The 13,507-nt window shown below is 46.8% G+C and overlaps 2 protein-coding genes and 1 pseudogene across 3 annotated transcripts in view; all 3 read left to right on the top strand.

Moving 5' to 3' along the window:
• LOC309680974 (feather keratin 1-like) overlaps positions 1-13,507 on the top strand; it is a 283,730-nt pseudogene that overhangs the window by 181,390 nt on the left and 88,833 nt on the right. The window lies entirely within an intron of this gene.
• Positions 1-13,507, top strand: part of LOC309681160 (uncharacterized protein) — a gene marked incomplete at both ends in the record, with an annotated part of 195,815 nt that overhangs the window by 136,440 nt on the left and 45,868 nt on the right. The gene's annotated exons all lie outside the window — the stretch shown is intronic.
• Positions 7,182-8,141, top strand: LOC309681161 (olfactory receptor 2D2-like; the record flags this gene model as incomplete). Its single annotated transcript, XM_082494999.1, has 1 exon — positions 7,182-8,141. The coding sequence occupies one exon, from the start codon at positions 7,182-7,184 to the stop codon at positions 8,139-8,141; it is 960 nt and encodes a 319-aa protein (XP_082351125.1).

The following is a 13,507-nucleotide window of genomic DNA, read 5'->3' as shown; positions in this document are numbered from 1 at the left end:
CAGAGATCCACATGCACAAATGTCCACACAAGCAAGCACATATGCATCCACAGAAGTTAACCGTGGGCTTCAGTGAGGAGATGCTGGATCCCACCCCAACAGGGAAGATCCGGAGCACCTTGGGGTAGAATAAAGCTCCAGAGAGATCAGTACTCTGTGCTGAGAACTCCCAGCGATTTCCCAGAGTGGGCAGAAAGCCAAACAGGTTGGCAATATACTTTAAATCCCAGCAACACAGCGCACTCACCTGAGGAAGCAACAACATATGTCTGTCTGGCAAGTTGGGAGGGAGCAAGCTGGGATGGAGGAAGGGAGGGAGGAAGAAAGAAGTGCATAACATGCCCCCTCACACAGAAACCTTTGGGTGTTGGGCTGAGGATTACACGAGTGCAAGTAGCTGGACCCAGGCCAACATCACATGCTTACATGAGACCTTTCTGGCACTTGGTCCACATCTTCTGCCTGTATGAAAACACTCCTGTCCTTGAAATCCTTGTGCCTGTCATTCCAGCACACCACGGGGGATGTGACCTCTCCAGCTTCTGCAGCCTCTCCAGCTTCTGCAGTGTCCTAAGTCTGCTAGTGAAGGCTCTGGCATATGATGACCATTCACCATTCCCAGAGGAAAGGTGGAGTGGGACATGATGACTAGGCCCCTTTCAGGACCTGCACGTTGAAACTAAGGAAGGTTTCTCCAGAACCTGTGGCCATGAGGCTCTGCCTTGCTTTATCTCTCCCCAGAAATATCCTCGCAGCCTCAGAACGTGTCCTGTGGATGTGGACCCTGGCAAGTCCTGGGCTCTGGTGAGGACTCTGAGGCCTGCAGGAGGCCCTTAGAAGGCAGCATTCCCACAGGCTCTTGGGGAAGGACGTTCCTCTTGCTCAGCATCAAGTTGTGCTGGGGAGGCAGCTTGTACAGAAGACGAACTTTAAGGATAGCACATTTTGTTGTATAGTGGGAGAGAAAAGAGAGTTACATTGCAGGGGGAGAGCATGGGGTATTGCCTACATGTCCCAAGTGTAGCCAGAAGCTTTCCAAATTATTGTTTTCTCCAGTAGAAGACATTAAAGGATGTAATCTACCTGACGAAGGGGAGGTCCTGAACTGCTTGCAGGGAATTGTTAGGCATGCTGGTATGCATCCACCCAAAGTCCTGGTCAACAATCCCTGCAGGAGGGACTAAACCTGTTCTCTGACCCAGCACACCTTCCAGCGCCTCACAAACAAAACTGAAGGGGGGAGAAATGAAAACCTGCTGCAAGGGGAGGTAACTACATTAAGACAAACGGGAAATGACATGCTGATAAAAAATTTCCGCCGGCTAATTAGCAATTTGTTGCATGTTGAAGAGAGTGTATTTGTCAGTAATTAATGCTGGAAGTAGCTTCATCAGCTCAGCTTCATTTCTATTTCCTCACCTCCGCATTCGCAGCTTGTGACAAGTCAGGCTTGTCCCAAACTTACAACCGACTGCTGCAACATGACTTCCTGCACAAAAGATCTGGCTGGTTCCAGACCTCCACTTCTTGCAGTCATCAGGGAGCTGCAAGGTTTCATGTATTCATTTCTTTGTGTCTTCATTTTCTGCAAACTTGACAAACTCCAATGTGGTTTCTTTCTTTCCTTTAGGAGGTAACAACCCCCTAAACCTCTCAAAACACCTCAGTTAGGAGCATCCAGGCAGGGCTAACCAGTGCCTCAATTCACTTTGTAACACTGGGCCTTCAGCAACTTGCTAACAGTGCCCAGAAGGGCTGGGACCTGGCCCTAGAACTCATGGTTCCCAGCAGAATGTTCTCTACTGTTCCCAGCAAGGGCAGAAGAGCAGGCCAATGCTGTCCAATCCAAATAACCAGGGTTAGCCCTCTCTCCCCAGCCAGCACAAAGACCATGGCCCACAAATTAGAGCATGGGTGGCTGCACCAGCGTAGGAGCAAAGCCACCTAGTCCTTGGCAAAGTGACAATATGGCACTTGGAGCCTTCCCTTCTCATTCCAACCACACGCTCTGAGTTGTCTACAAAGTTTTGAACTATGGCAAAGAGGCACCATGGGTTTGTGTTATTAGCTCTTCCCAATGAGCCCTGGGGATGATTCACCTTGCAAGGACATAGCCAGTTAAGCAATTCAGAAATGAATGCACTCTGAAATTACCATGTACATAACGAGTTGCTGTAGGAGCTTGACATTTTGTGACAGGAAATGTTTGTAAGAGCTCTATAAGGTCATCTTCACTCTGATCGACCACTTGTTCCTTAAGCAAAGCAGAGTGAGACCTTCATCTGGGATAAACTGGTTACCATAATTTACAATAGAGAGGGTATTTTTGTCCTCTAGTGCCAAGAGAGATAATTTTGTTTAGGCGTGACAAAGATGTACCAAAGCAGAATAAGGCGTTGTTTTCTATAGAATTGCAAACTGAAGAAAGTCTACATTCCTGAGAGCTGGAGGAGGAGTAAACTGCAGATTGTGGATCCAGTTCTCTTGTTTGATCCCACATCTAGGCAAAGCCTAGAATCCCACACTCTGGAGAACTGCAGTTTGGACTCCTGGGTTTTCAGTAGGGAGGGGTGGCTGTTGAGTTCCAGTTCAAAGGGCTGGACTTGGGACTCCATGTCTGGAGGAAATGTGTAGCCTGGTGGTTAGAGCAAGCTGTGCTGGGAGTCACAATGCCTTGGTCAAATTCTCAAGTCTCACAAGAAGGGTGAGGTCTATTGTTCATAGACCCCCACACCCCCATTCCTTTCTGCTTTCCTGAAGTGTATGATCCAACATTTAGAGAAGTAAAGCACAAAATTGAAGACTTCTATATTGCCTTCCCATATTCACAAGCAAACAAGCAGTGCCCCACAACAAGAGGAGGACAGATATTCAGGCTCAGGAATAGTTCCTTGGGAAGACTGAATCCCTTATCTAGTGTGGAAAAAATCACCTCTCAGAAGCTCCTTCACAGGCAGAGCTCAGGCCCCTAACACTCTCAAAGATCATCCAGTTTCTCCAGCACAACTCAAGCCTAGCACAGAGCATTTCTGCCTCTCAGGGCCAAGTAATTCGTTAACCACAAAACCTCAATAACCCAAAAGGCTCCTGACCCCACAGGAAATTATGTTTCCTGAGTCAAGGCTTAAGGGCAGACCTTCTGGGGACCAGTCTCTCCCTTCCTGCCCTGGGATCTGGACAGGGGGAACAAGTAACCAGATTTTTTTTTCTGTTTTTAAGGGGTCAGTCATTGCAGAAGATGAGCCATCCATGGAAAGAGGTAATGCAAGAAACCTTGCCCATGGTGATGTGGAAGATGGTCCTGGAGCTCCCTACAGCCAAAATGTTTTTCCAGCTCTGGCCCCAACTGTGGTCAAAGAGACACAGAAGGAATAAGCACATTGATGGAGCTCATGTCTTCTGTTTGTACTTCTCAGTGACTGCTCAGTCTTGGAAAAGTCTTCCTCCAAATCCTCAAGCAATTCTAAGAAATTGCAGGCCACTTTATAGGCCACTCAGGAAGTTATGGACATAAAGAAAGATTTGTCCCATTAACAGAACCAGAATCAGATGTACAGGGGACAGAAAAATGCATTCTAACTGCTACTGCCCACATATTATGACATATTCACTATGTGGTCTCTCAGATGACCTTTTTTCATGAAAGCCTGAACCCTTTCTCATGCATCTTTGGGTCTTTACTAGGCACAAACAGAATGGGAATCATCCTTCAACTGGTCTTACATTCTCAGCACCTCTGAAAAATCAAAACAGGGAGGACTAATAGAGTAGTCCAGACTGTATTAAATGAACTGGGTTATCCTTACTGGGCAACAGACTCAAATCAATGGATGGGGTTGACCTGAAGAGTCAGAACCCTCTAGCTGAGAAAACATATGTAGTGCTGGGATCTGCAGTGCTGTATTTTCTCTTGGTCCCACATTCAGTACCTCCTTTCCCCAGTCTGGCTCCTGCTCTGGCTCCAGGCTGCCAGGAAGCCAGATGGGTCACCTTGGACAGGCCACCAGGCACTTGGATACGAGATCTGCAGCTGGGACCACATACCTGTGGCCAAGGACATGGCAATGTTCACCCTCATCGGCTCTGCTGTCCTTGATGGTAGTTGTGGAAATGCTTTAGAAAGCCCACTGAGGCTGGATCACACCTGCTCTGGGGTATCTGTAACTGCTTACTTTTCTGGGATGATGTTTCATTTGGGGGTGAATTCTACCTGTTGAGTGTTAAAGCCCTCTTTAGCCCTGGAGAGCAACCAAAAGCAGGACCTCAAAAGTCTAAGGGACCCAAGGCACAGATGAGTGCAGGACGCTGAGGGCTGCAGACAATTTGGCATGGTTTAACTCCAGCCAGCAACTAGGACCACGCAGCTCACTCCCCACCTCCTCCCCAGTAGGGTAGGGAGAAAGGAGGGGAAAGGAAAAAAAATCTTGTGGGTTGAGATAAAGGCAATCTAATAGAACAATAACAGAAAAGGAAAATAACAATAATGATAACAACAATAATAATGGTATATATAATGGCCCAAATCCATATTGTGGGATCCAGATGGAAAGTCAGCACCCTCCAGCTGAGCATCCACATGCAGTGCTGGGATGGGATTGTCTGAACATAGGACCCTGGAAGCCGTTCTGTTGCCCATGAGTTGTTTGAGGCATCCATATGGGGCAGAGAGCTATGACACAAGGGTTAGAGGCAACTCTGCCCCTCTTGGAGTGGCAGTGGGAGGCCAAAGAGACCCCGCAGGCAGTGCACAGGTGACAGGGTCCCTCCTTCAGCTACTACTGACCAGATGAGGACCGCACATGTGAAGTCCAGATGTGGGCATCTCCATGTTGGTGCTCACAGTTCAGTGTGTTACTCTCAGCAGACTCTCACCCTTTCTTTGAGATTCATCTCACCCGTCCTGAAGAGCCAGGAGACAAAAGTCCATTTGCACTGGCCACCATTTCCTGCCTTGCCAGCCAGTGGAGCAAGAAACCAGTCAAGGCACTGTGGACTCGTTTTGAAAAGGACATTCAAAACTATGGGGACATATGGGCATCTCAGCTAACCTCAGCCTTGATGGTTCTAGCCCCTAAGCACCAAAGTGAGGTTTGGGTGGCCTAAGGACAGAGCCTGGCACCCCCAAAGGTGACATCCCAGCCCACCTTGCAGGTCACCATGGACTGGAGAAAATGTCTGCTGCATGTTTCTTTTTCTCCCCACTGAGCATTGGTAGACATGGGAAAGATGACTGCCATGACCTACAGCTGCTTGATTCCGAAGAAGTAATTTCCAATGTAGTCTTCTGCAGGGGGAGATCTGAATCCCCTCCCTGGGGTCTCCCTTGTCTTTGCTGCAGTGTTTACAGAAGCCATTGCTTATTATTCTACCTCAGTTTTGCTCTTCCTCAGAGCGGGCTGAATCGCCACAGAGGTGTGGGGAGGGGTAGCCCCCGCTGGAGTTATTCACGCACTTTCTACCAGCTCAGAACTTCCTTCCCCTAGGGACTAGTTGTACAATGTTCGCTCCCTGTAGTCTCAAGGAGAGAAGAGACGCAGTGAGGCCCTTCAGGAAGCTGATTCCTTCTATAAGCAGTAGGAGAGTTTGGAGAGCAGGTACATTCAGGTGCTGCTGATGACTCACAGCAGAAACTGCTTGGAAGCCCAGTACAGGAGCGTAGCTGTCTGTGTGGCAGGAGTTGGGGTCTTCAGAGATAAGAAGGAAGGGAAGAAATGGACAGGAAGAAATTAACAGTAAGATTCAGCCCCTAGGTTTTGTTTGCAGGCACAACAATAGAAGTCAGTGCTCCGTGCTGAGAGTTGCAGGTAGGTACCGCATTTGCACAGGCAAATTTGCTGGTGTTACTTAGCTCATGGGAGTTTGTGTGGTGTCAATTATACAAGACCTGTGTCTCTGTCTTGTCATTTCCTGGGTGTCTTCCTGCCTGAGTTCATTCCGTCCTCCAGATGCTGCCGCTGCATCCTTGGCATTGCTGAGGTCTCAGGCAGTGAGGCTGTTACGGTTAGAGCTGTACATGAGCCAGCTCGGGCGCACTCCTGTACCTCAGCCGGGCTGTAGGAAGGTCTGGGCAGGTGTGTGGGCCCAGGGTGCCTGCACATGTCACTTCATCTCTCACAGTGAAATTCCACTTATGTTTATCTTTATTTCTCTCTCACTTTTGTCTTAGGGATCAGTCTCCCGTATTCAGCTTTCTCACATTAGACTCTACACTGCTCTCCAGGTACAGCACTGATTTTGGGGCCCTCTCTCCATAGAGAAAACATAGAGAGAACCTCACAGAACAGCTCTTCTCAGCCCAGGAGAGGGTTGTCATGGAGTTGGTGGGATTGGCCATTTTGAGGTGTCAGTCCTTCCCAGCAACTGTCTGTTCTGTGTAGGTGCCTGACATGGTTGTCTCCAATTCATTGTAAGAGCTATAAAGTCATGAGATGGGAAATCATGTGCACGTCAGTGTGTTCCCTCCCCAGTTTTGCAGAAATGCAAGGAGGAGGATTGGGCAGAGGGCTTGCTTTCTCAGCATGGGGCTTCCCTGCTCACATACACAAATGCCTACTGGGTGTTTATCTCCATCACATATTAGATACTATTCCTGCCCCATCTCAGTTCCCACTTGCCATCCTTTTCCCTGTCACAGTAGAGAGCTCTGAGAGCACATCTTGAAGTGTGGAGGTGCAGGTGCTGTGCTGCTGCAGGAAGACAGCCCAAATGCACTCAGAGACTGCAGCTGAAGGGGAAAAGATATGAAGCACACGATCTTCATGATCTTTGACCTATTTCCTTCCTTTTAGAGCAGTCTTGCTTATTCATATTGCCTCATTGATTCAGATGTCTCTTTCCTTGCATTGTCCTCTCCTCTCCTCTCCTCTCCTCTCCTCTCCTCTCCTCTCCTCTCCTCTCCTCTCCTCTCCTCTCCTCTCCTCTCCTCTCCTCTCCTCTCCTCTCCTCTCCTCTCCTCTCCTCTCCTCTCCTCTCCTCTCCTCTCCTCTCCTCTCCTCTCCTCTCCTCTCTTTTCCCTTCCTTTATCTTACAGACAATATGAAAACTCTCAGGTGTATGTGAGTATGCATGCTTTCTCTAGAAACTGCCTCTACAATTCCTTTGTGAAATAACACATCAGCAAGAGCTCTAACTTGCAGCTCTCCTGCCTGGCAACTGGGAAAAAGAAAGATCTACAACACAGCATGGAGAGAGTGGAATGGGACAACCAAACTTTGCTGATGGAGTTCCTCTTGCTGGGACTGGGGGATGCCCATGAGCTCCAGGCACCTCTCTTTCTCCTCTGTCTGACCATATACACAGTGACCATGGTTGGGAACATCCTCATCATTATGCTTGTGGTCACAGACCCACATCTCCACACACCCATGTATTTCTTCCTGGTGAATTTGTCCAGCCTAGAGACCTGCTACAGCTCCACCATCCTTCCCAGGCTGCTAGTCAGCTTCCTGACTGGAGACAGGACCATCTCTGTGCAGGGATGTATGGCACAGTTTTTCTTCTTCGGCACTTTTGCAACTTCTGAGTGTTACCTGCTGGCTGCCATGTCTTATGATCGGTATCTGGCCATATGTCAACCCCTGCTTTATGCAGGGCTCATGAACTGGAAGGTGTGTCTCCAACTGGTGGCTGGATCATGGGTTGCAGGACTGCTAATTTCTACAGGAATCACATCTTTCATATCTCGCCAAAAGTTCTGTGGCCCCAATGCAATTGACCATTTCTTCTGTGAAGAAGCTCCATTGCTAGAACTTTCCTGCAGCGACACTGGGATGATCGAAATTCTTATTATCATATTATCTTTCCCAGATGTAGTTTTCCCATTTCTGTTCACTCTGGCATCCTATGTCTGCATCATAGCTGCCATCCTGAGGATCCCATCCAGCATAGGGAGGCACAAGGCCTTTTCCACCTGCTCCTCTCACCTCACTATGGTCATTGTTTTCTATGGGACCCTCATCATTGTCTACATGCTGCCCAGAAGAGTGCCATTGAGACAGCTCAACAAAATCTTCTCCTTTTTTTACACAGTCCTCACACCTCTCATCAACCCACTCATCTACAGTCTGAGGAACAGAGAGGTCAAGGGGGCACTGAGGAGGGTGCTCAGAAGGGCTACTGTCTGCACTAACAACTCCAACTAGATGTGGATTTCAGGGCACAAATCTGGTTCTCCTGCAAATTGATGAAGAGAACATGGGAAGGAATGCACTCCGTCCCAGGAGTACCTCTGCAAGAGTCTGGCTTCCACCTAGGATGTGCAATAGCAACAGGCAGAGGTAGAAGAGGGCCTTAGGGAAACATGCCCAATTGAGAAGAGAAGGTAATTGTCCTGGTTTGGCCACTGAAGCAAACAACAGATGCCCTCCCTCATCTCTCTCTCCAAGAAGAGGAGGGGGAGAGAGAAAGACTTTTAATTCAGTAATATCTTTCTCTGGCTTGCTTTTTCCTTAGAGGTAATGGGATGGTTGGGGCTACTGGATGTGGGAACTGAAGCCAAATGCTGAACTTCTTTTTATCAGGGAAGTAAATAAAGCAATCTGGGTTGAAATGTGAACTTGGTCTTGGGGCAGGTGTGGCAGCATGTTTTCTGACTGGAAGATTCTGGGGTGGGAACTATCTTCCTTTAGCCATGCATATTTCCAGTGAGAAAGTCATTCAGACCATGACCCTGGTGTCACTTTTATTCAGAGGAGATCCTTGGATCAACACAGCTGCTCGCATACCTGCTGGTGCTTCTTTTGGTTTGAGATGTCACTGAGTATCCTACACTTGCAGGTGTTCCTGTCAGGAAAATACGGGGACATGATGCAGTACCCTGTATGGATATGGGGAGCAAATGGACACAAGGAGGAAAGCAAAGGTATCCAAGAGGGCCCCTAGCCCTAACTGTGGCCATTCACACCAGTTACATCAGAGACTCCAGTGGAAACAGGTTTGTCATAAATCCACCTTGAGATCAGTGCTAAAGAGGTCACACACAGTATACCTTCAGAGCACCTCATTTCTTCTGCAGTGTATCCTGGGAGTATGGGGGAATTGTGTGGAGTGCAGAAGGCCCTTTCACTATTATGAAAGTCATAAATCTCTGTTTCACCATTTATTTATTTATGGGGAATCCAGAGTGCATATGGAGTTGGTGTTGGACGGTGAGAAGTTTAGTTCTCATAGGAAGCATTTGAGAAGTATTTAAGATGCTTTAGACCTATCCTAAGATATGACCAGTTTTTAAATAAGGTAAAAAATTGACCTTACATCCCATCTGCTTCCCTGGACTTGTGTAGGCCCAATTTGATTGTGTGCTCCCTATCTTTATCTTTCTTCTCTGTGGGTAATGCTTCCCTCATGCAGATTCTGCCCTGGGCTCAGGGATATGGTAAAATCAATGTCTCCATATTCCTCGTGGGTAGCCCATCTGCTGACAAGTAGATCCCTAAAACAGATGAATCCTGCTGTCATGATTCTGATGCTACTATTTGTCTTACTTGATCCATTTCTTGATCCATTTCTCTCAGGATTTTAAACTCTACCATCTCGTGTTCACTGCAGCCAAAGCTGCCTTCAGACTTCATACCCTCACCCAGTTCATCCTTTTAGGTGAGCAACTGGTAGAGCAGATAATTTACCCCAGTCAGTGATCAGTGGATCACCTGCATTTGAAAAAATGTTTTTAGTACACTGCAGATCACCTGAGTTGTTTGTGATCCACTGTGTTGTTCTTTCAGCGGATATGAGAGGGAACAGGGAGAGTTCCCTGGGAGAATGAGGAACTGTGATTGTGAGGCTTCCTCTAGCAGCCTGAAGAAGCCTTTGTCTACTTCCTCTCCTTGATCAGGTGGCTTGTAGTAAATGTCCAGTATGACATCACCGTATTGGTCTGCCCTCCAAGCCTTTCCCAGAAGCTCTTGACTCTCTCTCCAGTTCTATGAAGTGAAAAACCCACACATTTGAGCTGCTAACAGGAAGCATTCCAAAAGACCAGAAGTGTCAAACACCTGGCTGTGAAGATTGTGATATCTCCAGAGCCGAAAATAAGTAGATGGCAAATATAGATGTCTAAATACAGAAATATTAAGGTTTAATTAATCCTACCTCATTTTAGATGTCAGAGCATATATCACAGTTAAGGTCTGAATCATAACAACCTAAATAAAAATCTGAGCTGTGCATCAGGTAACTGGTGCCCTCACTCAGGTCAGTGGGGAGAGATATCATCAGTGATGTAGAGGTAGTGATCCAGTGTAGGACGTCATGGATCACCCATGGAAAGTTCTGCTCTCTTTGCATGGGTGAAGGGAAGAACTGAGATGAGTGCCTTTGATACACCACAGGTAGTTTAACATCTCAGTGGATACATATGCAAGGAATCAGACTCATAAACCTCCCTTTCATGTTATAAATGAGCAAAAACAGCTTTCCAGGATGTAGCTTGTCTGAGCTAATTGAGACTTTTTCAGATATTTATTTGAAGCTATAATTCTAATTAGAAAGGAATTGATCTCCTTGACCTCTAGAGCACGTGTCTTGACCTGAGCTGTTCATCTTTGCTCCACTTTCTGATCATCAGTGGAGAGAAATGGGCAAACTCAGGCCTTATCTCACGTCCTCCAAAAGTTACTGTACAGGTTAGGCAAACCATGTTTTAGAAGGATCAATTCTTCTCCCAGTGGTGGTCAAGAGAGTTTAAAGACTAAAGCTGGCTGAGGCAAGACAAAAATTCATAGACATACAGGTTTTGTTTAGAAGACTTCTACCCAAAGGGACACTGTCTACACTCTCCAGGGCCAAAACAGATGCTGGACATGATAAAATAACTTTCTAAAACTCCTGTGTCAAGTCCAAGGGAGGGCAATTTACTTGTGCATTGTGTGATGGATACAGCTAGTTAGAGCAACCTGCCCAACTTCTTTCTTGCACACAAAACCCCTTTCCCTGCCACCTCTCTCTCCCTAGTGTACTTTGGACATGGGTGTGAGGTTCAGAAATTGGATGGATGTGCTTGTATGGGCTGGTATGGCAGGTAATGAGTGCACCTCTGATCATTTGATGAAGCAAGCTATGTGCACATGACAATGCATATAGATCATGCAATTAGTTTATCCCATTCAACTAGAAAAGTGAACATTTTGTTCACATTGGCTTTACCAACCCTTTCTGCCCTCTCTTCCAGATTATCCCTATAGCCAAACTGTGGAGATACAAGCTGGGGAAGTGGAGTTTAAGGTGGGTGATAAATTCACTGGTTATCTGGGCTTAGAGGATTCTCACCAGTGGTAAATACTCCATTTCCCATGAAGGCACCTTTATCCGCTGAATTTGCCACATCAGAATGCCTTGTCTTTACTAAAACAAAAGGCAAAGACTCAGACAAAAGAAGACAGAAAGAAATGCTATTGTCTTGAGAGTTTATTAAAATCCTCCTGTTTACCATCTCCCCTGCCAATAAAAACAAACAAGCCAACCAAACTGGAAAAGCACTCTAATTAGCCTCATGGGAATGACTTATCTTCCAAGTCTTAATGAGTGGTAAAAAACATTCCACACTTCAGCTGGGGCAGGTCTGGGTGGCCTTTAGGTCTCCCTGGGGAAACTGCACACATGCCTTTAAATCATTGCGTGCAACTTGGTCAGCAGGAGCCTTGAGTCTTCTTCTCATGCTACCATGGAAAAGCTGTTGTTCTAGGAACTCTAGGTGGACCAGTGTGTGACAAGGGGATCCATTTCTGTCTAAAGTCTCTTCAATAGTACAGTGAACTGCACAGATTCAACACCAATACTAGACTCAAGGGAAAGATGAATAAACATGTGTTTAGCTGAGGCCATTGATTTCTTGTGAACTTTAAAGATGAGCTTCTGCCTATGCTCTTTTTAGCCAAGACCTGCTTTGTCCTAACTAAAGAGATGGATTTAAATTAAGTGACCCAGTTCAGAGTGTAGTTACATAGCCTTCTACAACCTTAAGTCAGATAAGATGGGTCAGCTTCTCTGGTGGGGTCAGTCTGTCATGATTCCTTTCATTTTTCCAGGTTTCCAAGGGCTTAATACTCCTTCAGGGTCCCATTGCAATTTCTCCTACAATGGTCATTCAGTTCTATCCCTGTTTAACTTCAGAAAACAAAGCCAGGTGTGGACTTTCAGGACGTCTCACTTGCTCCCCGTGGACCATTCTTCCACCACTGTCCCAGAAGACTGAGTACACATGCCCCCATGCCTTTGCTCCTCACCCAGCACAGGGAAATACCTTAAACACAAGCTATAGAAACCTCTCTCTGATAGGCACTGAATATGACCAAGAGGAGATACAGACCTCACGCTACATGCTCTGGAGGGTGTTCTCCACCCACTAAAAAATCCTTTCCTGCAGCTGGGGGCTGGAATAAGTGACTCCTGGAAATAAACTGCTGCTAGAAAGGACCCCAGCTAATGAAAAATGGGTAATTGTTAACACTAGTTCTTGGGCAGGATCTACAAAATGGTGACGTAAAGGAAAGTCCCAGCTGCCGCCTTTCCAGGATGAGTCCTCCTATCTTGCTCATTTCCTTGTTAGATTAAGTGATCCTAATGACCACAAAAATGCAGCTAGGAGACATGAAGGCAAACAGTACCATGTAGAGTATTTATCCCTGTGATCAGGTTCCCCTCCAGCTTAGCTTGAAGGCCAAGCTGAATATAACCTCCATGGCTAAGACTCCTTGAAGAGCTGCAGCGCTTCATGTTAAGGAGTGCCAAATCTGGCAGCTCAGTAGAAATGCTTCCACAGTTCCATGTGCCCAGATTGAAACAGTAGAGAGGCTCAGAATGTATTCCAAGTAAGCACACACGCACACATACAAGCAAACCACACAGCTCAACACAGGCAGGCACACTCAGCACCCATATGAAAACAAAAGAGTACTAAGGCCGTCATATTGGGACAAACGTTTTAGCAAGGCTTGTTGCAATAGGACAAGAGGTAAGGGCTTTAAACTAAAACAGGGAAGATTTAGACTAGATATAAGGAAGAAATGTCTTACAGTGAGGGTGGTGAGACATGGGTCCAGGTTGCCCAGAGAGGGGGTAGATACCTCATCCCTGGAAACATTCAAGGTCAGGTTGGACGGGGCTCTGAGCAACCTGACCTGGTTGAAGATGTCCCTGCTCATGGCAGGGGTGTTGCACTAGGTGGCCTTTAAAAGTCCCTTCCAACCCAAACTATTCTCTGATTCTGTGATCCTGTTCCTCTGTGGCTCATTTAGTGGGAAATATATGTATACATGTATACCATGTGGACCTCTGGAGTAGCTTGGCTTAGAGTCTACCCAGTAACTGGCCTTTGGATCCACCGGCAGACATGAACACCCCAGATGTATGGGCCCTCTTACCCAAGGTGACACTCCAGTTGCTGTCACCTAGATCTCCATACATATGGATTTACACAGAATAGAAAGTTTCTTATGCTGGGAAATAAGTAGAAATTGCATTTAACAGGAAGACAAGAGACACTGCAATTACTAGGCTCGGGGCATGATCA

Source organism: Vanellus vanellus (assembly GCF_965231255.1).
Source record: "Vanellus vanellus genome assembly, chromosome: 24".
In the NCBI taxonomy this organism is placed as follows: Eukaryota; Metazoa; Chordata; class Aves; order Charadriiformes; family Charadriidae; genus Vanellus; species Vanellus vanellus.
The sequence above is the reverse complement of the archived record's forward strand: the minus strand, read 5'-3'. Positions and strand labels throughout refer to the sequence as shown.